The sequence below is a fragment of the Haematobia irritans genome, chromosome 1, assembly GCF_050003625.1.
Source record: "Haematobia irritans isolate KBUSLIRL chromosome 1, ASM5000362v1, whole genome shotgun sequence".
NCBI classification, from domain to species: domain Eukaryota; kingdom Metazoa; phylum Arthropoda; class Insecta; order Diptera; family Muscidae; genus Haematobia; species Haematobia irritans.
The window spans coordinates 250876523-250903067 of record NC_134397.1 but is presented as its reverse complement, the minus strand read 5'-3'; the positions used below and the strand labels follow the sequence as shown (position 1 = coordinate 250903067).

Below are 26545 nucleotides of genomic sequence, written 5' to 3'. Positions count from 1 at the left end.
TCTATAGAAAATTTTGTCAAAAGTTTATTTCTATAGATTTTTTTTTTTTTAATTTTATTTCTATAGAAAATGTCAAAATTTTATTTCTGTAGAAAATTTTGTAAAAATTTCTATTTTATTTCTATAGAGAACTTCAGTGAAATTTTATTTCAATACAAAATTTTCTTAAACATTTTTTCTATAGAAAATTTTGTCCGAATTTTATTTCTATACAAAATTATTATTTTTCATTAGAAGTCCTCAAAATGCCACTAAGTTGGCAAAAATGCAAATGTTTTAAAATTGAAAAAAAAAACAAGTAACGTTAATTTCTGAAGTTTACATAATTTTATTTTTGTGTATGATAGTTAACAACGAACATAAACTAAACTCGGAAACGAAAAGCTAATAAAAGTAGCAAAATCCCTTTGTTGTTATAAAGCAAAAATATTTTAAAAATATTTCTAACCAGAATTTTATTTTTTGATTCAATAATATAATCTATAATCAACCCAAAAAATAGTGTGAGAACAAATTTGAGATATATAATTTTTTGGGTACAAAAATCCCAAATTCTCACAATTGTCAAAATTTTAATTTGGTTTTGTTTTTGTGTTTTCGGTTTTGTGTTCAAAAACCATCATCAATATTTTAAAAAAATATTTTAAAAATATTTCTAATCAGAATTTTATTTTTTGATTCAATAATATAATCTATAATCAACCCAAAAATAGTGTGAGAACAAATTTGAGATATATAATTTTTTGGTACAAAAATCCCAAATTTTCAAAATTATCAAAGTTTTAATTTGGTTTTGTGTTTGTGTTTTCGGTTTTGTGTTCAAAAACCATCATCAATACCTACATAAAATATTTAACTTGTCTAAAATCGAACCATTCGATTTTACACCATCCACGTAATTTAACTCTAATTTTCAACCAAAAAAAGCTTTAAATTCAAATATTTTTTAAAAAAAAGTTCCAGGCAATTATAGCAAAATTTTATTTTTGTATTCGAAGTTCGATATCATAGACTATTAACAACAGAAAATAGAATAAAAATCGGATAGCATGTTTGTTTGCCACTTTCGAAGCACTGTGCGTCGCCGGCTGACACTCAATTTTTGCCATCAGCGACGGCTAAGTCGATAGCAATGATAATGTTTTTTTCGGAGTCGGAAGTAATGAAGATATGGTGGAGGTCATCTTTTTCAGTTGTGATTCTATTTCAGTATTTCGCACTTCATTTTTTAAAAATAAAGAAAAGCTTGAAAACAATATTTTTAAATTTTTTGACTATTATCGCTACATAGAGACATTTCGAATAATACTAGCAAATATTGCGTCGCAAATTCCACGTCTACAGAGAAATTAATCGGCACACTTTTCACATATTTGTTTAAATAACTATTATTATATTACGTATCCTTGCTGTGTTTCATATACAGTTAAATGTAAAAATTCCAATTTATTGCAAAAACTGCGCAAAACTGCGGAAAGAACCATATCGTGGAGTAAAATTTATATCCATAATTTTTGGATGTACATTAAAAGTAATGGAAGAACTTCCAATTGGAATCTTAAAGGAATCCGAATCACTATGAGTTGTACAATCAATCTTACCATCAAATTTGTATTTAATTAATCTCTGCTGTGTATGATTAGTTTTGGGTATGAAACAACCCCAAAATGTTGTTATATGAGGGTCTGACCTGAGAGCCGAAACTTTTTACTGTGGTGAGAAAAAATTGCTAGTTTGCTAATTTTTTTGACGAATAAAATTGATTTTTTTTTTGTTTCGAGATAATCAAAATATACCAAGATGTAAATGTCAAGAATTTTCAACTAAAGTACAATTTCTTACTAGCCCCTTGGGCAAGTGAAATTATACTCACCTCGATTTACGACACATTTTTACCAATGCTAGTAAAAAGTTTCGGTTTCGAACAGGTCCCGAGTGCCCAAAAATGGAAACGACGTGTATCATGGCTAATCCCTCTTCTCTTCGTCTCTCAAGTTATTTGATGTTTTTAAAATATTTTTTTATTTAACAACGAACTTAGTAAAATATCCAAAAAAAAAAAACTTGTATCTTGTTTGTAAACACTTTTGTTTATTCATTTATATTTAGTAATAATGGTAATAATATTTATATATCGTATATTCTGTATGCAAGTATTTATTTTTATTTTGTTTTATTTTTAATACTACACATGCTAATTAAATTTAAAATGTTAATTTTCCAAATTGATTTCATTAAAATAAACTAGCATTCGTAAATATCTATACATGTCTGTGTAATCATTATATTTTTTTGTTTACGTATGCTTATTTGAGAGCAAAGGCTTTTAGCCTTTGGATTCGTAAAAATTATAAATAGAAAATAATTTTATATTTAAGATTCTGTTTACAAAAAGATATATTATTTGATTTATTCTTCGCTCAACAGAGCAATTTACTAAATAATACATTTTAAAATATAATCTGACTTGTTTTTAGTAAAATAATAAATAACACTTTTTTGAAATTTAAAAAAACAAATAGGTTTTCATATTTTAATGCCAAAATAGCATAATTATGCTGGGACCTTATCATATGTTGTTCGCAAAATTTAATCATTTAAAAATTTAAGCACAGATGAAACACGTTTTCATACATCTCAAGAATTTTGCTTTTGTTTTACTTATTCAACAACTAACCTCCTCGGCTGTCTTATTGCGATTATGAACAACAACTACAATTACGAAAATGTCTCCAACATTTACTGAAAAAATGCTTCATTGTGCCCCACCTAATTCAATCGATGTTTACACCAGCATTCATGAGACGTATAAAATTGTAAAAAGCATTCTCTCTTTGGGTAAGTTCGTTCCGTTCATTGGCAGAACGTATGCGTACACTACCGGATGAAATGCCAAAGAATTGTTTAGGTATAAGATTAGGTTCGACAGCTTTAAATTCCCAACCAAGGTGATGTTCACAGATTTTACAAACGATAATATGCCACTGGTAGCTATAAAGATAATAAAAAAGAATTATTTGCATTTTTTTATAACGGTGGTATGGGAATAAAAAAATACTATTAAATAAAGACTGGATGATGGTATTACATCATATACCAATAACCATATAGAAGTCTATAGTGATCCTATATAACTATAATTGAGCATGTATAACATTCACTAAATTAATTAATTAAGAGACATTTCTCTTTGGAGAAAAACTTTTCGTACAAATCGAATAACTTAATGTTTTCAAAAAAAAAAGAGAATAAAAATAATAAAAATCGCATTGAAAATCAAATAGGAACGAACATTCAATCTTGACTATGGGTGTCAGGGCTAACGGTTGCCACAGTTGGTAGAATTCTACCAAAAATGGTAAATTTTTTACTGTTTGGTAGATTGGTAGAATTCTTGATGTTTTGGTAGATTTTGCGAAACATTCTTCTCCAACTAAGAGGTACTTTAATTCTTTAAAATTTTGGAAAACAATTTTATAGAAATGACATTTTGACATTTCCTATAAAGGGTGATACGGTCAAAATTTGGTCAATATAAACTTGACGTATTTCTTTCAATTTTGCATTTAAAAAACCTGAACACCCCTCATTTTGAAGGTGTGTGTGTAGAATGTTGCTCCTATTTTGATTTTGGAATTCACTCTTCAGTTGTCAAAATGCCGTCCAAGCAAGAAGAGCAGCGTATCAAAATTTTGCTCGTGCATCGCGAAAATCCGAGCTACTCGCACGCAAAGCTGGCAAAATCGCTAAAAGTTGCCAAATCAACCGTTACAAATGTAATTAAAGTGTTTGGGGAACGTTTGTCGACAGCCAGGAAGTCTGGATCGGAGGGAAATCGAAAACCGGAAGCCGCTGAGACGACAAAGAGAGTTGCCGGTAGTTTCAAGCGAAACCCTAACATCTCTCTCCGAGATGCCGCAAATAAGCTGGGTGTATCGTCTACAACCGTGCATCGAGCCAAGAAACGAGCCGGACTATCGACTTACAAGAAGGTAGTGACTCCAAATCGCGATGATAAACAAAATACGACGGCCAAAGCGTGATCCCGGAGGCTGTACACGAAGTTTGACTGCGTGGTAATGGACGACGAAACCTACGTCAAAGCCGACTACAAGCAGCTTCCGGGACAGGAGTTTTATACGGCAAAAGGAAGGGGAAAGGTAGCAGATATTTTCAAGCACATAAAACTATCAAAGTTCGCAAAGAAATATCTGGTTTGGCAAGCCATCTGTACCTGTGGCTTGAAAAGCAGTATTTTCATAGCTTCCGGGACTGTCAACCAAGAAATTTACGTGAAAGAGTGTTTGAATAAACGTCTGCTGCCTTTCCTGAAGAAACACGGTTGTTCCCTACTGTTTTGGCCGGATTTGGCATCTTGCCATTACGGTAAAAAGGCCATGGAGTGGTACGCCGCCAACAACGTGCAGGTGGTTCCCAAGGACAAGAATCCTCCCAACACGCCAGAGCTCCGCCCAATTGAGAAATACTGGGCTATTGTCAAGCGGAACCTAAAGAAGACCAAAAAACTGTTAGGACGAGCAGCAGTTCAAGGCAAACTGGCTTTCTGCGGCGAAGAAGGTCGACAAGGTGGCTGTACAAAATCTGATGCCAGGTGTCAAGCGTGAGGCCCGGCAATTCGGATTTGGAAAAGCGAAAGCCTAACTATTTTTCCTGAATTTTATACTAATTGAACTTGGAAAAGAAATTTAATTTGATTTTTTTAAATAAACGATTGCACCGATTTACACGCGTTTTCCTTTGACCAAATTTTGACCGTATCACCCTTTAGAAATAAAATTTTGACAAATTTTTCTATAGAAATAAAATTTTGAAAAATTTTCTATAGAAATAAAATTTTGAAAAAAATTTTTTATAGAAATAAAATTTTGACAAAATTTTCTATAGAAATAAAATTTTTGACAAAATTTTCTATAGAAATAAAATTTTTGACAAAATTTTCTATAGAAATAAAATTTTTGACAAAATTTTCTATAGAAATAAATTGTTTGAAAAAATTTTCTATAGAAATAAAATTTTGACAAAATTCTCTATAGAAATAAAGTTTTGACAAAACTTTCTATAGAAATAAAATTTTGACAAAATTTTCTATAGAAATAAAATTTTGACAAAATTTTCTATAGAAATAAAACGATGACAAAATTTTCTATAGAAACAAAAAGAATGATGACAAATTTTTTTTATAGAAATAAAATTTTGAAAAAATTTGTTATAGAAATAAAATTTTGACAAAACTTTTTATATCTAAGGTTGTTGTTTTTTTACCTTTTTGTTTATTACCTTCTGTTTTCTTTTTTTAAATTCAAGCTCGAGGTCAATATTTTCTAAAATTCTATAGAAATAATTTTTATAATTTGTTATTATTGCTATGTTTGTGTAGTTTTGGAATCCGTATATGGCTTTGCGGCTTGGATTCGCCAAGAGAAAATAAATAAATAAAAATATATAAATAAATAAATAAAATTCTGTTATGAGCAACCTTCTAACGCACTATGATGTGCCCTCCAGCTGCCCAGGGTTCCCAAGCACATCATAGCCCAAGATGCCGAACACAAAAAAAAAAAAAAACAAATAGAAAGGTACACAACAAAATCTTCAAAACTGTCACTTACAAAGGCTTACATCTCTAGACATAGAAATAAAATTTTGACAATATTTTTTTAGAAATAAAATTTTGCAACATTTCCTATAGAAATAATATTTTAACAAAATTTTCTATAGAAATAAAATTTTTACAAAATTTTCTATAGAAATAACGTTTTGACAAAAGTTTCTATAGAAATAAAATGTTGACAATATTTTTTTAGAAATAAAATTTTGACCAAATTTTCTATAGAAATAAAATTTTGACAAAATTTTCTATAGAAATAAAATTTTGACAAAATTTTCTATAGAAATAAAATTTTGACAAAATTTTTTATAGAAATAAAATTTTTGACAAAATTTTCTATAATAAAATTTTTGACAAAATTTTCTATAGAAATAAAATTTTGCAACATTTTCTATATAAATAAAATTTGGACAACATTTTCTATAGAAATACAATTTTGACAACATTTTCTATAGAAATAAAATTTTTACAACATTTTCTATAGAAATAAAATTTTGCCAAATTTCCTATAGAAATAAAACCGGTTGTAATCGGCCCGCTCTTATATATGCATATATGAAAAATACTCAACGATCACTTACCCTGGAAACCAACTGAATTCCGTAGAAGGAGAGCCATTATATAGAATATTTTGTCGATTAACCTGATATACAGTATTGGTTTCATGAATATAGCCAGCTGAAAAAGAAAATCAAAAATTTAGAATCGAAAATATTCAAAAAATGTAACAATCATCATGAATTCTTACCAGAATTACAGTATTGCGATTGAACTCCATGCTTAGACATTGCAAATAGTTCACGACAATTAGCAATATGTGTGCCACAACTACGACAATTAAACACTGATTCCTATATAACGATTAAGAATTACAATTACAATCGCTTGTTTCAAGTCCAAGAAAATCAAACTTACTTCTTTAAATGTACTAGCTATTAATTTAAGACGGGTATTTACTGTATTTGCCAAGAATACCGATTTCAACATCTTTTCGGGTAAATGTAAATTTCGCACAAGCCAATATGATAATTGTGTGGGATCCTGTGGCATTGTATCGATTTTATGTTGAGCCAATTGTGTGCGAGCCTTTTCAATAATTGTTGTCATGTTATGAGCTTCATAAACATGGACAGGCCAAGGTGTGGTTGCAGCTTGAAAACGTCGGTAGGTTATTTGCATAGAAGGATTATCACGAAATCGGTTCATGGAGCCCATATTCATGGTTTTTAATGGCTCCGGCAGATAAATATCTGGTAGAATTTTCACAAAACCAGTACATTTCATGCGAGGATGGGAGTTGATATATTCAAGTGGACTGTAAAGAAGAAACAAATATGTACTATATGATTTGAATTCTATGCAAAATTAATGTTTATACCAGATTGAAATTTTCAGAGAAATTTGCTATAAAAATTTGTTTTTTTTTTTTTGTATAAAGAAAACGGTTGAAAATGTGCGTTTTAGCTAGGTATAAAAGTCAAAAAGCGACTATACGGATTTCTTTCAAAAAAAATTGGAAAGTGGATATCTTCAAAATCGACTATTAACTCTAAAGGCGACTATATATTCAAAATAAACTTTTAAAAATAAAAAAATAAAACGTTTTTCCAACACTCGAAAAGCTGATAAACGATTTTTTATTTTCGATTAGAATGAATAAATCAAAGCAATATGTCAGATTGTATTGGGAGTTATAAATGTAATACTAAAAAAAAATTCAAAAGGATTGTTTTGTTGTTGTAAATTTCACGAAAATGTGTTCGAAATTATGTGTTATAGACCTTGAAGGAATGAAATCGGAAAATCCAGCTTTAATAGATAGCGCATATTTGCATACTAAAAAAGTTTTATAACTTGTCTAACAAATAACCATAACCAATATTAGAGAGACTTTAAACGCCTAACACTTACACAGTCAAATCATTCATCTGGGTTACAAATCTTTGCAGGGCTCTTGATTTAATCAAAGTATTTCCACGATCATCAGTACCTAATTCGTAAATTTGGCAAGTGACACCATACAATTCATTCTTTCCATTGGTGTTAGTAGCTGCATTATTGTTGGTCAATGATGGAAAACATACTCCAAAGAGTATACCATTTTGTTCATCAGCATCACCTTCTATAATGGTTGTTGAACTATCAACCATAAAAGGTAAAACTTCACCGGGAAATAAAACATGCTGGTGTATAAATAGGCGTAACTTTATATATTGTCCAGCATCTAGGTAATTCACACCAGACACTCGATTCATATTTGATCCCAAATATGAATGTTCCGCTGGAAGGTCCGTGTCAAAACGAACAGCATTTTCAGTCATTTCCTCTTCTTGTTCCATGGTCATATTGTCCTCATCATTTTCAGCAGTTCCATCATTCATATCCTGCTCCAATGGCTGGTCGTCGTTGGCAGCTTCCATTTCGGCGTTTGCCTCACCTTCTGGATTTTCCTCATCCAGGGTATTCATTCCCAGTCGTATAAGTCGTCTTCGACGATTATTCAAAATAAATAAAATACGACGGAAACGTTGCATCAACATATTTCGTGGCAGTATTTCAGATGGGCCAAAATTTGCCTCAGCTTCTGCCATGCTACGCCTAGTCTGGGCTATCATATTGCGAATAACGACAAATTGGTTGTTAAATTCTCGTAAATTTGGATTTTCTGTTATGACCGATTCGTCGGCTTCGGACCATGACTCTAAGTCGTCATCAACATCTTCCTCCTCCTCCTCCTCCTCTTCGGCCTCTGCGGGCGCCCTAACTTCATCATTACTATCCTCGGCACGGTCAATATGAAAGAGATCTAAAACATTTGCTGGAATATCCTCATCGTCTAGAGAATTTTCTTCAGCATTAGCCCGTTCTACTACCGGAGAATCGTCATCGTTTGCAGGCAATGAAACACGTTGGACTAAAACGCGAGGGTAATTTGGATCGATACCAGCATCTTCGATTTGTTGTTGTTGATCGTCATCATGTGGAGGATTAGATGAAACTGTTGAGTCAGAAGCCGAATCCATTGCGTTATCCTCAACATCCTCAGCTCCTTCCAATATGTCTTGAGGATTACTAGCGGTCATAGAATCATGGTTTCCTGGTATCTCATTTAATGACAAACGTCTTACAAGGACTATTGGATAACTGGGATCGATACCAACTTCGGCAATTTGGTCATGTTGTCGATCCTCGTTTGTGCTATTATTTAAATCAACTGTCTCATTATTTGTTGGATTTTGAACCATAGACAAATCATCATTCATATTTTGATTAGTTTCATTTCCTGTAGTCTGATCAGTGTGTTGGGCGTTTTCTGTTGTGTCTAATGAGGGCGATGAGATTCCTCTAGAACGATTTGAAGTAGGTATTTGCGATTGATCTCTTGTTGTTGTTGAAGTTTCCATAGGGTGAGGCTCTGCATTGGCATTTTGTTTTTCCATACCAGACCCACTGTTTTCCTCAACGGCTGAAGACAGGGAAATGCGTCTAACCAATACTCTTGGATAATTCGGATTTATTCCATGTTCTTCGATCAACAGATTGTCCTCATCAATAGACTCATTTCTACGTCTTGTTTCATCGGTTTCTTCTATTCCTCTTGCCCCATCAACACCCTCAACGACCGATGTTTCTGAACGTATGTTGGTATCTGCGAAAGAAAAAGAAATACACTAAACTTTCTACTATGATCCTAAGGATACATCTACAAAATTTACCATCACTGGGTTCCGTTTGTTCATCGATATCCATATCTCTTTGCCACAATATAGAATGTTTCTTCAATTTAGTTTTAAATTTATATTAATTTTTAAGGATTTATGGGACGAGTATGTTCTTTCACTTGTTTATCATTTATTTGTCGCGATAGTGTAGCCATATTTTATTACATGTCTTCGCCAGTTTCTAACATATATGAGGGTTTCCCAATTGACATCCACAAATCTGAAATGGTAAATTTAAACTTTTAAACATTATTAATTGTAAAGTTTTGTATCTACAGATTTATTATTTAAATCAATAGATTTATAATTGAAGTAATAATACATACAATACCGTTATTGTAACATGCTTGAGATAGAAATTTTTAAACCCGGTTTTTATGATGCCAACTGACTCTCATTAAAATTAGTGGCAACTCTGCACACATACTAAGAGCATCAGCTGATTTTATTTTTATGTGATTAAGAAAACCAACCACCCCCTCCCAATGGTATTAAGGAATAAGTAAATAAATAATTTAAGAAAATAGAAACACTGTTTAAAAATGAGTCGTATAAATTGGAGATTGCATAAACGAAGTAGCATACTGTGAGTGTATATTCTCAGATATGTTTCAGTATTATTTTATTTCATTTATTTTTTGTATCCTTTCAGAAACTATTGCCGCTTACGATGGTCTTATCTAAAACTGTGCTGGCATTCTTTAACTTACAATAATCATATGAATGCTTCCTATGCCACAGATGTATGTATGGAACCCATATTTTGGGTTGTTGATAATTATACACATCTTTTGGGACCGGTAAGCTATATATTTGTATTTCCTATATATTCACTCACGCTAATGATTTTCTACATTACAGTTCTTCGTTGTTGGAGTGGCTTTGTTGACCACTGCTGTTGTAACAATCGCTTATTGGATAGGTTTTCCATTTTGGTGGGAAAAGAGTCCTATGGCTACCATATTCCTTTTAATTGTGGGCAATTGGTTGCTCTTGAATGTTGTATTTCATTATGTTATGGCCGTTATCACTCCAGCAGGAGAACCACCTGAGGTTTGTATGGGGATAATAAATGTTGAAAATGTTAATAATATATCGATGTCTCCATTTCAAAGTACGCTAAGTGTAAAAAGTGAATTTTCAATTCAATTCAAACATTTATTTAATCAATTAAGCCCTCTTGGACCATACATTGATAGCTTTGAAAAAACTTACAGCAAACTAAAGGATTTACAAATGCAAAGGAAAAAAATCATAATAATACTTAAAACTAATGTGAATATAATATTCTCTATAGCTGATAAACTACACGCACATTTCTTTTCCTAAACACAAAAAAAAACGCAATACCGCATATGGAGGTATCATCAGTAAAGATGCAAAAGCAAAATTAATTGTTACTATTAAAATACTGAATTATTTTACTTTTAAAAGCACTTAGACTTACCTAAAAGTTCTTATTATCGGATGGAATTGCATTCCATAATGTGGATAAACGAATTACGATCTTTCAAAAACAAGGTGTGAGAAAGTCTCTATTAGAATTTGAGTATTGCGAGTAGAGTTTAGAAAATTAAAACATTGGAGCTAAGCGGGTTCACCATGTTTTATAATGCTAAAGAAAAAACAAAGGCATCTTATGCTTAGGAAGTGCTCAAAGGTACAGCCAAGGAACTGATGTGTGAAATACATATATTTACGTCTGCAGTTACGACCATAGACATACCTTAAAATACTGTGAAATGAAGATTCAAGCCTGCGAATGTTTGACCTATTGGCATAAGCGTAGGAAGGCCTCTGGGGAGGGGGCTTAGACCCCCCCAGAAAAATTTTAGCCCCCCCCAGAATTTGAAAAGCTATTTACGATTTTCCATTGTTTTTATAAAAATTATAAACAAGTATATACAACCGCACAAAGTTCCGCTAAAAACTTTCATGCACAATCGAATTACTCGGGTTGTGGTAGCTGTTGCCGATGGCAATATATAGTTTTATATCTTAACATTATCTTCTAAATTGTGAGTTAGTTTCTTTATTATAAGTGAATGTTTGAAGTTTGATATTTATGAAATAATTAAGCTTACTTTATGTTTAGCTTAATAACTAAAGCTCCTTTATTATTTTATTTAGTCTGGTTTAGTCAATTTAATTAAAAAATAATTGATATTAAAACTATTCTTTCATAAATGAATATCTTAATAATGCTGCAAAAAGGCGTCGCCAAAAAAGAAGTGAACATTTTCTTTTTGTGTCCGAAAGTGGTGCAAAATTGGCGGAGAAGCGATAAATGTAATATTAACTTGTCATAGGACATATGTCCACCGTTTCAACAGCCGTTGCAATGAAGTTGCATCACTTCTTAAGATGCGATCCGAATTCAGTGTATTGAATGTGAATTGAAAACTTTTATGATATTTTCCCAAATAAATAATTTTTATATTTTTATGTTTTTGTGATTTAATGCATTCTAACGCTTGTTTGAAACATTTTCCCTCGAATATTTTCAAAAATTGTCGATTTTTCTACAATGGATTTAGCATTTTTTGGCAAAATTTGAATGATTTATACCATTTTATTTATTCTTAATCTTTTCTTAAACTATTTGAAAAAAAGAAAACAAAAAATTACCCATTAAAATATGAAAAAAATTAAAGTCCTGTGTAGTTAAATAATTAACTTCTTTGTGAGGACATTTTTGGAAGTGCTTTTAAGGTTGTGCCTTTAGAACAACTCCCAATTTTTTGCTGGAAAAAGTGTGGAACTACTTTTAGTTGGTTTATTATAAATTAATTGTCTAGTTATTTTGATGTCTGATTTTTTATTCATTTTTATGAAATAAAACATTAATTGAACCTATAAGTTCAGTCTATAAATTCTTAGGTAGGGGGGCTTAGCCCCCCCTAGATAAATTGTCTAGCTACGCTAATGCCTATTGGTCCTAGTATATACCCCAGCTCCGTACAATATATGAGGCGTTAGTAACGAGTGAGCCAACATGTACTTTATTTGCGTAGGCAAGATTACATTTATGCTGTACAATTTTTTTAGGATGAGATTTAGTTTGGAGCAGATGTGGGCAATATGCTGCGGAAAAATCAAACTGGAGTCAATTTGAAGTTAATTTGAATTTGACAGGAAACAAGTTCAAAGTTTTTTTGAATTTCTCAAAACCAGTATAAAGGTGAGTATTAAGTTCGAGTTTAGCCGCTAAAATGAAAACTAAATCAGTAAAAAAGTTATAAAATTATACATATTTGTTACACATTTTATTATAACTTAATTGGGAATAGCCGAAAGCAAATTTTCACAATGTTTGTATTCCTTAAAATGGATTATTAAAGAAAAGTAATCGTGAAGAATGAATGAAATGATTTTAGCGGCTAAAGGTGGGTATTAAGTTCGAGTTTAGCCGCTAAAATCGTCAAATCGTAAAATCGTTTTTCACGATTACTTTTCTTTAATAATCCATTTTAAAGAATACATACGTTGTGAGCCACCGTGGTGCAATGGTTAGCATGCCCGCCTTGCGTATACAAGGTCGTGGGTTCGATTCCTGCTTCGACCGAACACCAAAAAGTTTTTCAGCGGTGGATTATCCCACCTCAGTAATTCTGGTGAAATTTCTGAGGGTTTCAAAGCTTCTCTAAGTGGTTTCACTGCAATTTGGAACGCCGTTCGGAGGTCCCTTGTCATTGAGCTTAACATGGAATTGGGCAGCACTCAGTGATAAGAGAGAAGTTCACCAATTTGGTATCAAAATGGACTGAATAGTCCATTCAGTGAGCCTGATACATCGGGCTGCCACCTAAACCTAACCTAACCTAACCTACTTTGTGAAAATTTGCTTTGGGCTATCTCCCATCAAGTTATAATGAAATCTGCAACAAATATGTATACTTTTATGTATTTTTTTTTACTGATTTAGTATCCACTTTAGTGAAAAAATGACGATTTTAGCGGCTAAACTCGAACTTAATACCATAAACTCGAACTTAATACCCACCTTAAGATATAAATTCACTTTTTTCGGTTTCTCGGTGGATTTTTTTTAGTATATACGAATCCAAAATAGTGATATTAGAGTATGAGAACAAAGCTTTTTGCCCTTTTTGGATTGGAAATGTTTAAAACTTTAGTCAAAGGCTACATACAATATTAACCATAACTTTTGATAGAAGTGTCCAATGAATTCGAACTTTTGACAGGATGCAATTCACAACAATCCGAATAAAAAATAACGAACTCCTTCAAAAAATTCTAAGTCGACTTAGCGTACTCTGGAATGAGGACATCGATATGGTTCGTAAATTACTAATATGGGTTATAAATTAAGGTCTCCTTGTTTTATTTGAGTTAATAATTGGAAGTATTCTAAAAACATACATAACTGTGGATTTATGACAAAACCCCATAAGTCTAAAAACTCAGGAGAGCGAAAATACACATTTAAGGCGTCACAAAAACTTCTGTGGAAAAGATCTGGAAAATATTTAATATTTCGATAGCTTATTTTTAGACTTTACCAAAACCACCTAGCACCCCCCTATTCAGAGAAAATTAGGAATGACCGACTTATATTGTTTTGTCATATGATATTTTATTTTAAAAAATAACATATCTTAATTTACAATTAATTATTATTCGAGCTTATTGGACAAATTAGATAAAGGATCTTGAATTTGTCCATAAAGCTCGAATAATAATTAATTGTAAATTAAGATATGCATTTGGACGTTAATCGCTTGTTTCAGTATCACGCTGAAACATGGTAACATGAAAAATAAAAAATAACATATCTCTATTTATGGTATTTTTTTGTAGTTTTGAATCCTGATATTCTGATTGATTTGTAAAAAAAAAATTGGTCAATTACACAAACCTTATGTGGACTTATGTTGTTTTGTCAAAAGTATCATACAAGTATTTGGATTTTATTTTACAACATATGCATAAGCGTAGTAAGGCCTCTGGGCGGAGGGCTTAGCCCAGTCCACAAAAAAAAATTACTCCCCCTTGAATGTGAAAACCTATATATGATTTTCCATTATATATTGTTACTGTAGTATAGATAGGGGGGCTATAGCCCCCTGGTTAAACATGTCTAGATACGGCAATGAACATATGATGAGATATGTTGTTTTGTCAAAATTAAACTTACAAAAAGACGCGAGTTGTGTTGTTTCATCATTCTATATGTCCCTATCTAAGGCAGATATCGGAAAGCTGTAAACACAGAAAGGATACGCCTACACACAACATACAATTTTTGAGAAATTGTCCTATATTAAGTTATAGGGTTTTGTCATAAGTTCACAAGCTTGAATGTTACGGATTGACGCAGAAATTTCGAACTGTATTAAATGTCTCGAAGTTGGACGGAATATCAACCCAGCAAAAAAAAAATTGGAAGCTCTTCCGAAGGCACAACTTTAAAAGCACTTCCAGAAGATGTACTCCCAATTATGTTCTTTATTTTAACTACACAGGAAGTTCTTTTTATTAACTTTTTTATTACATGCTTTTTTTCGCATTTATAATGGGCAATTTTAAATAAAATTGTACAAATTATTTACATTTTGTCGAAAAAAAAAATGCTAAGCCCGACCTGAAAAAATAGTAAAAATTATAAAAAATTATAAAAATTATTTATTTGACAAAATATCACAGATTTTTTTTTAATTTACATCCAAAACATTGAATTCGGATCACAGCTAAAGAAGTGATGCAAATTCAGTGCAACGGCTGTTGAAATGAAGGACTTCCGTCCTATGACAAGCCCATGTTAAATTCATTACTCCTGCGTCATTTTTGCACCATTTCCGGGATCCGATAAGAACATTTTCATTACTTTTTTGGCGCCGCTTTTTTGCTGGGAAGGTTTATTTATAACTTCAACGAGTCTCCGTTTTTGAGGCCGACTTGTATTGTATTCAAGTGATTTTCAAATTCCCATTATTGCGTTAAAATAGACATTTTTCAAGTTTACTTTCTTTAATAATCCATTAAAAAAATAAACTTTTTAAATGGTGTTCTGTATAATTTGTATAATTAGCGGCTAAACACGAACTTAATACCTAGCTTAAAGGGTGATACGGTCAAAATTTGGTCAAGGGAAAACGCGTGTAAATCGGTGAAATCGTTTATTTTAAAAATCAAATTAAATTTATTTTTCAAGTTCAATTAGTATAAAATTCAGGAAAAATATTCAGTTAGGCTTTCGCTTTTCCAAATCCGAATTCCCGGGCCTCACGCTTGACACCTGCCATCAGATTTTGTACAGCCACCTTGTCCACCTTCTTCGCCGCAGAAAGCCAGTTTGCCTTGAACTGCTGCTCGTCCTAAGCAGTTTTTTGGTCTTCTTTAGGTTCCGCTTGACAATAGCCCAGTATTTCTCAATTGGGCGGAGCTCTGGCGTGTTGGGAGGGTTCTTGTCCTTGGGAACCACCTGCACGTTGTTGGCGGCGTACCACTCCATGGCCTTTTTACCGTAATGGCAAGATGCCAAATCCGGCCAAAACAGTACGGAACAACCGTGTTTCTTCAGGAAAGGCAGCTGAAGTTTATTCAAACACCCTTTCACGTAAATTTCTTGGTTGACAGTCCCGGAAGCTATGAAAATGCTGCTTTTCAAGCCACAGGTACAGATGGCTTGCCAAACCAGATATTTCTTTGCGAACTTTGACAGTTTTATGTGCTTGAAAATATCTGCTACCTTTCCCCTTCTTTTTGCCGTATAAAACTCCTGTCCCGGAAGCTGCTTGTAGTCGGCTTTGACGTAGGTTTCGTCGTCCATTACCACGCAGTCAAACTTCGTCAGCATCGTCGTGTACAGCCTCCGGGATCGCGCTTTGGCCGTCGTATTTTGTTTATCATCGCGATTTGGAGTCATTACCTTCTTTTAAGTCGATAGTTCGGCTCGTTTTTTGGCATCGTGCACGGTTGTAGACGATACACCCAGCTTATTTGCGGCATCTCGGAGAGAGGGGTAAGGGTTTCGCTTGAAACTACCGGCAACTTTCTTTGTCGTCTCAGCGGCTTCCGGTTTTCGATTTCCCCCCGATCCAGACTTCCTGGCTGTCGACAAACGTTCCCCAAACACTTTAATTACATTTGTAACGGTTGATTTGGCAACTTTTAGCGATTTTTCCAGCTTTGCGTGCGAGTAGCTCGGATTTTTGCGATGCGCGAGCAAAATTTTGATACGCTGCTCTTCTTGCTTGGACGGCATTTTGACAACTGAAGAGTGAATTCCAAAATCAAAATAGGGGCAACATTCTACACACACACACCTTCAAAATGAGGGGTGTTCAGGTTTTTTAAATGCAAAATTGAAAGAAATACGTCAAGTTTATATTGACCAAATTTTTACCGTATCACCCTTTATTACACACAAGAAAAAGTATACTCCCCAAACTGCTTGGCAAATTTTTCTATGGTTGTGAAATCGGATTGCAAAGCAACAACCAAATCAGCAATATAAAATAAACCATAAACAAATTAAATCTTATTAAAATTTGTTATGAAACCTTCTTTTAAATAATTAAGCGGGATTGTTTAATTTTTTTAATAACCTCCATATAGACAGATATCATGATTGAACATCGGTTTTTATTCAATTAGCCTAGAATTTAGATGAATGAGTTATCCACAAAAAGGTGCGTTGAAGGCGATTTATATGTATTCCCCGAAATTATTCTGGAGTGTTTAATATTAAGATTAAGCTTGAATATCTTTAAGATTCCCAAAAACGTAAGATAGTCAATAAATTTCGATACCATCATATGAGCATCGAAAAGGCAATACATACATACATACATTTACAGACATACATTTCAAGCTAGGTCTAAAGACTTAAAACCTAAGATATTAAAATGTTCATTTAGATTTCCAAAACCATGTCTAAAATTGTCAATAAATTTGGATACCTTTATATAAGCATCGAAAAGAATTTATCATGTTGACGCTTTCTTCTTTTTCAGCTCCGCAAACCTAAACATTACTATATTTAGATTCTTCAAGGTTTTTGTTCATCTAGGTCTACAGATTTTAATCCATATTGTAATTAGCGGCAAATAATATATTTAAATTAAAGATCTTTCAAAATTTTCTCTGTTTTTCTTTCTAGAATACTTCGTTATCAGAAGCTGTTAGTATATGCAAAAAGTGTATATCACCAAAACCTCCTCGCACTCACCATTGTTCTGTGTGCAATAAATGCATACTTAAAATGGATCATCACTGCCGTAAGTAAGCAAAAAAAAAAATATATAATCACATATTTTTTTATTCCCATTTTATTTTATTACACAATTTATTTAAAGAGTATATCTCAACTGATCAAATCTAATGTTCAACATAGACATAATTAATTTGAGTTAAAGGATCAGGTGCAATGACATGACCAATTAATGGTGTAATGGTCTTGTATGCATGACCTTCTACAGTGCTATAGGCAAAATTGCCATTAATACGAGTACTTTCCACAATTGCCTTGTCATGCTGGGGAGTTCTTATAACCGTTGTTAGGGGCATAATAATGCTGGCCGATAGAACGTAATTTATACACAACATAAGAATTAGGAAAAACTGAAAATATATATTTGGAAAGACATAAAGTTACAAGCAATGATTGTAAATTAGTTTTACCACTCACCTTCATCTTTAAGCGTTCACCCTGGTGTATGATCTTTTCTTGTATAGATTTCCTTTTGGACTATCCTTATTAGATGCTGAGGCTAAGCTTTTATAGAGTTAGCAAGTTTGTTTGCTTTATTGGATGTTATTTTTGTTTTGTATTAAGTTAGTTCAAGTTGAAGAACTAAAACCAGTTTTCTGGTTATCCCATCGCTATGATATAAACTACGCAATTTGTCAAAGGTATTTTCTGTCCTTAAAAGAATTTCCACTTAAGACTGAGATAGGAAAGACAATACATTCATGTTTTTTACACCATTTCCATATGTAATACGAAATTCGAGTTTACTGTCGCTCAAAATAAACATATTTATGAGAAATTTTGTAGATTTTATATTAGAATATAAATTGTAGGAATGCTATTTTTATTATTATTTATATAGTTTTAAGCATTTCTAGTAGTAATGCTATTGTATTGTATACGTTTCATTGACTTTGTTTCATTCATGCAAAAATAAAATAAAATGCAAAAAAAAAAAAAAAAAAAAAACAGCAAAAACTACTTATTAACGCTGGTGACGTTTCTGAATTTTTAGATTTGTCTCTAAATGGTTTCGTCAGTAATGTAGAAAACTGTTCGGGCTCGTTTATAAAAAGTAGAACCTTAAACATAGAATCGGACTCATTGATAAGAGATAAAGAAGTTCGCAACCTCTGGTACCAAATGAACTGAATAGTCTATGTGTGCACGGATGCCACTCGTGCTAAAAATAATCTACCAACAATTTTTTAAAAATCTCATTTTTAAGTTTTTGATTATATTTTTATGATTATGATTTTTTTTCTTATTTTATTTTAGAAGTTTATTTCAGTATTTGCAATATTAAAAAAATATTGAATTGTAAATGAAACGAATTTTAAATAATTTGACGATTTAGGGAAAATTACTTCTTCTTTAAAAAGTGAGAACTTACTCACAATGGACTTTGAGGGGATTATTTCTAAAGAAAGTTTTGTCAAAATTTTATTTTTATAGACAATTTTGCCAAAATATTATTTCTATAGAAAATTTTGTCAACATTTTATTTTTATAGACAATTTTGTCAAAATTTTATTTTTATAGACAAAATTTTATTTCTATAGAAAATGTTGTCAAAATTTTATTTCTATGGAAAATTTTGCCTAAATTTTATTTCTATAGAAAATTTTGCCTAAATTTTATTTCTATAGAAAATTTTGCCTAAATTTTATTTCTATAGAAATTTTTGCCAAAATTGTATTTCTATAGAAAATTTAGTCAAAAATTTTGTCAACATTTTATTTTTATAGAAAATTTTGTCAACATTTTATTTCTATAAAAAATTTTGTCAAAATTTTATTTCTATAGATTTTTTTTTGTCAAAATTTTATTTCTATAGAAATTTTTCCCAAAAATTTTATTTATTTATTTCTATAGAAAACATTTTATTTTTTTTTTCAAAATTTTATTTCTCTATAGAAAATTTTGCCTAAATTTTATTTCTATAGAAGTTTTTTCCAACATTTTATTTATTTATTTCTATAGAAAAAATTTTATTTTTATAGAAAATTTTGTCAAAATTTTATTTCTATTCCAAAATTTTATTTCTATAGAAAATTTAGTCAAAATTTTATTTCTATAGAAAATTTAGTCAACGTTTTATTTCTATAGAAAATTTAGTCAACGTTTTATTTCTATTGAAATTTTTTTAAAACTTTTATTTGTATGGAAAATTTTGTCAAAATTTTATTTCTGTATAAAATTTTGTCAAAATTTTATTTCTCTACAGAAAATTTTGCCTAAATTTTATTTCTATAGACATTTTTCAAAATTTTATTTCCCTATAGAAAATTTTGCCTAAATTTCATTTCTATAGAAAATTTTGTCAACATTTTATTTCTATAAAAAATTTTGTCAAAATTCTATTTCTGTAGAAAATGTTGTCAAAATTCTATTTCTATAGAAAATTTTGTCAAAATTTCTTTTCTATAAAAAATTTTGTCAAAATTTTCTTTCTATAGAACATTTTGTCAAAATGTTGTTTCTATAGAGAATTTTGTCAAAATTTTATTTCTATAGAGAATTTTGTCAAAATTGTATTTCTATAGAGAATTTTGTCAAAATTGTATTTCTATAGATTTTGTTTTCAAAATTTTATTTCTATAGAAAATTTTGTCAAAATTTTATTTATATAGAACATTTTGTCAACATTTTGTTTCTATGGAAAATTGTTGCCTAAATTTTATTTCTATAGAAATTTTTGCCAAAATTTTATTTCTATAGACATTTGTTATATTATAAGCAAGAGTGGACCGTAAACAAAATACTAGAAAATGTTGTAACATCTAAATATTGGTTTTTGTACTGTTTAGCAGTAAGAGGAAATGTGAAATTAATAATAGGTGCAATATATAGATCACCAAGTAGTTCCGAGGTCGAATTCTGTGATAAGTTTCAAGAATCTCTTGAAAACATTTATGAACATAACTGTGATATTATTATTTCGGGTGATATAAATATAGACTGGCTAAAAAATAACACATACAGGAACAAATTAAAAAGTGCTATTTATGACAATAATTTGAACCAAATTGTAAACGAATATACAAGAATATCTAGGACTTCTAAGACACTTATTGATTACGTTCTTACGAACAGCCACAGAATAACTGCAAAAACGGACCCATCGAATATTATATCCGATCACGAAATGATTAGAATATACATAAAAAGCGATACAATACAAAATAAACGTCCGCGGTACAAGGAATTCGAATATTTCAAATACGATCGAACTTTATTTATAGAATCTTTGAGATCCGTTATGAGTGACACAATGCATAGCGATGTGAATGCTCTGGCCCAAGACCTTGACAAAGTGTTCATCATTTCAGTATCCAAATGTATGAAAAAGAAAATTGTAAATGAAAACTGCTCACATCAGAAATGGTATACCGACGAGTTAAAAACTCTGAAATATGAGAAGAACGCTGCGCATAGAAGAGCTAAATATTTGGATACGACACAATCGTGGGAAAATTTTATTGTGTTTAGAAATAGATACAAGGTAGCTATAAGTAATGCAAGAAACGCATTTGTAAACCAACAAATAACGCGAGCCAAGGACCAGAAGACCATGTGGAAAAGTATAAAAGAGCTTGTGATGAAAAAACGACGAAATGTGATCAAATCTGTGATATTTAGTGATGTAGAATATGAGAACAATGATCAAATAAGTAATCTTTTCAATGAGTATTTTATAAACAGTGTAAACGATATAAGAAACTCTATACAAAATGTGCAATATTTTAACAATGTAAATTATTTCGATCAGGAATTCAAATTTCGGACAATTGATATGAATGGGCTGAAAAGTGTCGTTAAAGGACTGAAGAACAAACGCGACTATTATAACATTGATACCAAATTAATTCTTGATACATGGTCAATATGTGGAAAAAGTCTGCTCAACATTATAAATAAATCGCTCGAGGATGGCATATTTCCAAACTGTTGGAAAGAGACGATGATAACTCCGATTGAGAAAGTAAAAAAACACGAAGAAAAGCGAAGAGTTTCGGCCAATTAATACCCTAAAAACATTTGAAATAATTCTAGAAAAAGTTGTAAAAATACAACTGGAAGAGTTTATAGAGAATCATGGCATTCTATCGAAATACCAATCTGGATTTAGAAAAAATTTTTCATGTGAAACGACTGTAAATTATGTAATAAATAAATGGAAAAACAAACCGAAAAACACCAGACTAACTGCGATATTTCTAGACTTCAAACGAGCTTTCGAAACAATAGACCGGGATATTATGATAGATAAACTTTATATGTATGGTATTAGAGATAAAGAACTGCGATGGTTCAAATCATATCTCTCTAATAGAGAACAATTTACGAAAATAAACGACTCGAGATCTGGAAAAATACATAATAATTTTGGTGTACCGCAAGGATCCATACTCGGAGCACTTCTATTTATAATCTACATCAACGATATGCCGAAAATGTTGAACGAATGTGAAATTGTTATGTATGCGGACGATACTTTAATCTTCGCTGAAGGAAATTCGGATTCTGAAAGTAGGAACAAAGTATACAATGACATGCAGCATATAAATAAATGGTTAATGATGAATAAATTAAAATTAAATGAGATCAAAACAAAGATAATGGAATTGAATATGAGTAGTGACTATAATTTTGAGATAAATGGGAAAGAAATAGAAAAAGTGACACAAATAAAATACCTTGGCTTCGTAATTGACTATAAATTAAACCTTAACGAACATGTTGACTACATTTGTAGAAAAATTAGTAAGAAAATTGGCTTCTTTAAAAGAATAAGAAATAATATAAACACGTTAACTGCAATAAATGTGTACAATACGATAATCAAACCACATTTCGAATACTGTTCAACAATTTTATATACATGTTGCACGGAAACACAAATAGAAAGAATGCAAAAACTGCAAAACAAGGCGATGAGAGCAATACTAAAATGCAATAGATATACAGCAATAGACACTATGCTATGCACTCTAAAATGGCTTAATATAAAACAAAGACTAACTTTCAATACCATTAAACTGATTCGGAAAATGAACAATGGCGAAGCACCAGATTATCTCACAGAAAGATTGCGATATGTTGGAGATGTACAACCATATAACCTCAGAAATATAGGAGACTTCAGGTTACAACGCGTAAATTCATCAGCTTCACAGAGATCTCTTTTTTACAAAGGCCTTCAATTATACAACAGTCTACCCAATTATATAAAAAATGAGGAGAATGTGAATTTATTTAAAAAATTTTGTATTAATTATATAAGAAATAATAATATTGGTTCATTCTGTTAAATATCTTAATTAAAACGTATATCATATCTACATAATTTGTTAATATTTATAGTATTTACAATACTGAAATAAATGAATTCAATCAATCAATCATGTTTTAAATTTTATTTCTTTATAGAAAATTTTGCCTTAATTTTGTTTCTATAGAAAATTTGTCAAAATTTTATTTCGCTATTGTTTTGATTTCAGCATAAAACCATGCAGTAGAACAGTTAAAAATTGAAACCTCTATTGTCGTGCTTTGTTGTTTTCGGAATCCATGTTAATAAGTGGCAGCGAAAATTTTTCCACTTATCTGGAAAGGAGTATCACCTTAAATATTCTGACTACAGGTTGGGGAAAGGAGATCGGCCCGTACTATGTAGCTTTAACCAAATCAATTCCTGCCTTCGGAAGTGGAATCACTCTACAATTTTTCCATAGAATTAGGAATGAGTTTAGAGATCAATTAGATTAGACATTCCTTCGGACCTTTTCAATTCTCGGATCAATTCTTATCACGCTCGTCTACGAGACCCGCTACATTTTCTGAAAACTTGGGTCTAAATTAGGGATTTCAAATTGTTGCTCAATGGAATTATAATTAATTATATATTATCAAATAGGGCTGCAATTATTGATCAGATTAATGTTCACCACCTATGGTATCGGTCATTGAATCAAACATAGAATCGGACTGCAGTTTTGTTCACCAATAGCCTAACTCCCATTTTCGTCAGTTAGCTAAGTAACTTTTAAACCTTTTTATAGGGAATATATCTATTATCCCTGCTAATAGACTATGAATTGAAGAGTTCATCAACGAGTTACATATATATATAGTCTACGTTGAAAATAAAAACATCTAAATATTTTAAATATTTTTGCTTGAAATTTTTATTTAGAAAATTTATGATTATCATGTATGTCTTATGCTCTTTTTTTCTTCTTCTTTCTAGCCTGGCTCAACAATTGTGTTGGTTTCGGTAATCATCGTTATTTTTTCCTATACATGTTCTATACTACACTGGGATGTTTGTTTTTAATTGTATTTGGCGTGGAAATTGGTTACAAATATTTGTGGCTGGATCATGGTGATCATTGGACAGAAACTGAACCTTTGGAAGGTCAGCCAGTTAAATTAAATTTAAGTGGCCATATAATACCTGTGGTAAGTAAATGCAATGAAAAACAAATAATACTACGTAACAAGAAAATTTTCACAAATACTTAAATACAGTGAAACCTCTGAAAGTTGGACACTCACGGTGACCTCAATTTTGGAGGTGTCCATTTATGAGAGGAGGTGTCCATTTATGAGAAGTTAATTTTAATACGTTAATATACCAAACGTTCCCGGACAACTGTTGACGTTTGGGAGGTGTCCGGTTTTCGGACTGCCCAAGTTTGAAAGGTTTCACTGTATCTAAATAAAAAATATGTAAAGACATAATTTGCATAGAAAACTCTTTAACCCCATTTGTTACATAGTGTTTTACATTAATATTTTGAGAAAAAAATGAAATTTTTAACACCAAACCTATTGCTAATTATCTATTCTACGCAGACTCATTTAAATGAATATGATGAAGATTTGCTATTACCCGCCCAGCATAATTTACCCACCCCAGCAGAGTCTGTTGATGCAAACAGCCTATATTCCGCATCACGTCGTAGAGCTTTATGGTTTATGGCATTTATATGTGTTGCAGTGGTTTTGGCCCTAGGAACACTTTGCAGTTGGCATGCTAAACTAATAACAAGGGGCGAGACAAGTGTTGAGGCACATATAAATCAATCGGAACGTAAGCGTCTGCTTGCGCAAAATAAGGTATACATCAATCCGTATAATTTTGGTCCCAAAAAGAATTGGCGTTTATTTTTGGGTTTGGTAAGGGGTCGGTAAGTAGTTATGTTTGTCATAAATTATGTATTGTCTATATAATTAACAAAACGAAATATGTTAAACGTTTTTATTACAGTAAATTTTGGCGTACAGTACTCTTACCATCATGGCATAAGCCAGAAGGTAATGGTTTGTCATTTCATACCGTCCATGATTATGATTATGCGGCACAAATTGATGAATGGCCATAGGAATGGAAACTCAAGTGGAGTCGATTAGTAAAATTAGTGTTCTTAGTGTTTAAATTAAAGTTCATTCCACATAAACCCTTATACAAGTTACAACGAATAATTAATGTTTTCCAAAATGAACATTGGGTAAATATTTGACAGAAATCAAAAATAGATTTCTTTACGCATATAAATTATCAAACGTTCTTAGCTGAGATTGGTAGCATAGTATCACATTGGTAGTATCTTCTGAACAAGATATTTAAAATTGCTCCAGAAGGTAGTTGAAGCTCATTTAAGGTAAATATTTGCTCATTATGTCCATATTCCAAAGCACTGTTTCTAGTATTGGCGATTTTCCCAATTTGGAGATTGTTGTCCGTTACACACAAAAAATTGTTTTTCTGATTCAATCACGAAATTAATTCATCCAATTAATTTTTAATTGAAAAGTCTTCAATCACAGAAATGATAGTATCAATTAAAAAATTAATTGAAGGTCAATTAAAAAGTTAATTGATCCAATTAAAAAATTAATTGATACTATTATTTTTGTGATTGATTTTTGTTTCAATTAAAAAATTTGTTGAATCAATTAAATTTTTAATTGAATATTTTTTAAAACTCAATTAAAATTTTAATTGGAAACATTTTCGTGAAATTTTTTTGTGTGTAGTAAGGGAGTTGGGAATTTCATGGGGAACTTTTCGAAATCTATTCAGTCATTCTGTTTGTAACACATTGAAATATTCCCCCCTAAAACTCCATATACTTTCGTGGCGAAGTTTTGAATAGATTCCGAAGAAGAAAGACAACTCCTTGAATTGGACCATACAATTTGGCACAGTTTTCTGTTAAGGCCGATATGCACCTCTAGCGAAAGAAATGCATTGCCATTTATGCTAACGAAATTTTCGGTAACGTTCAATTTCGTAAGCTGGTACGCACCTCTAATGAAAATTGTTGTTCATAACGGGGTTTTGTTATTTGTTGTCAGATTTCGTTAAGTAAGGGCTTAATTTTCTTTGTAAAGATTCCAGCTACACGTAAAAAAACAAAAAATTGCCGTTAGAATTTTTTTATATTTTATATGAATTTTTATATGTTTTTTTTTGCCACATTTTTACTTAAAAAACGCCGTTTTTTACCTTTTTAAGCCGCTAACATCCAAACTACTTACCCGATTTGAAAATTTTCTGAGAATGAGTTGTAGACGGCTCAATTTTCTTTAATTTGAGTATTATTAGGATCAAAAAGGTCAAAGAAAACGAAAGATATGCTCAAAATTGTAGGTGTACCTCCAAAAATTAAAAAAAAAAAATTAAAAAAATTATATCTCGAAAACCAATCGACAGAAAATTTTTTAAAAATCATTTTCGTGTTTAGTAGGTCATAATCAATAAGAAAAAATATGCTAGAAACAATTCACAAAATGGTTGTTGGCTAGTGTTATAATATATTCAAGTAAATAAATTTAAATATCGATAAATATAGTTTAGTTTTTTTTTTTCATAAAAAAATTGCAAAAAAATGCTGGGATATTTCGCTTTAAATTGCAGAGTTTTAGCCACGAAACCACCTGGACAAGAGCTAGAAAAATACTGGCAAC

At 31.1% G+C, this 26545-nt stretch overlaps 3 protein-coding genes across 3 annotated transcripts; 1 reads left to right on the top strand and 2 right to left on the bottom strand.

Annotated features, from left to right (window-relative positions):
* Nucleotides 1-2379: 2379 nt before the first annotated feature.
* On the bottom strand, nt 2380-9502 carry ohgt (E3 ubiquitin ligase component cereblon). Its single transcript, XM_075289154.1, has 6 exons — nt 9346-9502; nt 7541-9278; nt 6545-6944; nt 6378-6480; nt 6211-6307; nt 2380-2991 (listed from the first exon to the last, which is right to left on the bottom strand). Exons 1-6 carry the CDS (start codon nt 9377-9379, stop codon nt 2775-2777), a joined length of 2589 nt encoding a protein of 862 aa, XP_075145269.1. The 5' UTR covers nt 9380-9502; the 3' UTR covers nt 2380-2774.
* A 281-nt stretch (nt 9503-9783) lies between these two features.
* LOC142220151 (palmitoyltransferase ZDHHC16) lies at nt 9784-25130 on the top strand. The gene is made up of 7 exons (XM_075289127.1): nt 9784-9937; nt 10004-10151; nt 10213-10404; nt 17477-17594; nt 23820-24031; nt 24428-24762; nt 24843-25130. The coding sequence occupies exons 1-7, from the start codon at nt 9894-9896 to the stop codon at nt 24955-24957; spliced, it is 1164 nt and encodes a 387-aa protein (XP_075145242.1). The 5' UTR covers nt 9784-9893; the 3' UTR covers nt 24958-25130.
* LOC142220161 (uncharacterized) lies at nt 17628-18271 on the bottom strand. The gene is made up of 2 exons (XM_075289140.1): nt 18005-18271; nt 17628-17937 (listed from the first exon to the last, which is right to left on the bottom strand). The coding sequence occupies exons 1-2, from the start codon at nt 18008-18010 to the stop codon at nt 17695-17697; spliced, it is 249 nt and encodes an 82-aa protein (XP_075145255.1). The 5' UTR covers nt 18011-18271; the 3' UTR covers nt 17628-17694.
* Nucleotides 25131-26545: the final 1415 nt, after the last annotated feature.

Coding starts and splice junctions, on each gene's coding strand:
- ohgt (XM_075289154.1), bottom strand. CDS start 9,379: ATGGATATCGATGAACAAACGGAACCCAGTGATG. Junction 6,481..6,544: donor TAGCTAGTACATTTAAAGAA/GTAAGTTTGATT, acceptor ATCGTTATATAG/GAATCAGTGTTTAATTGTCG. Junction 6,308..6,377: donor ATCGCAATACTGTAATTCTG/GTAAGAATTCAT, acceptor TTTCTTTTTCAG/CTGGCTATATTCATGAAACC.
- LOC142220151 (XM_075289127.1), top strand. CDS start 9,894: ATGAGTCGTATAAATTGGAGATTGCATAAACGAAGTAGCATACT. Junction 9,938..10,003: donor CATAAACGAAGTAGCATACT/GTGAGTGTATAT, acceptor GTATCCTTTCAG/AAACTATTGCCGCTTACGAT. Junction 10,152..10,212: donor ATACACATCTTTTGGGACCG/GTAAGCTATATA, acceptor TCTACATTACAG/TTCTTCGTTGTTGGAGTGGC.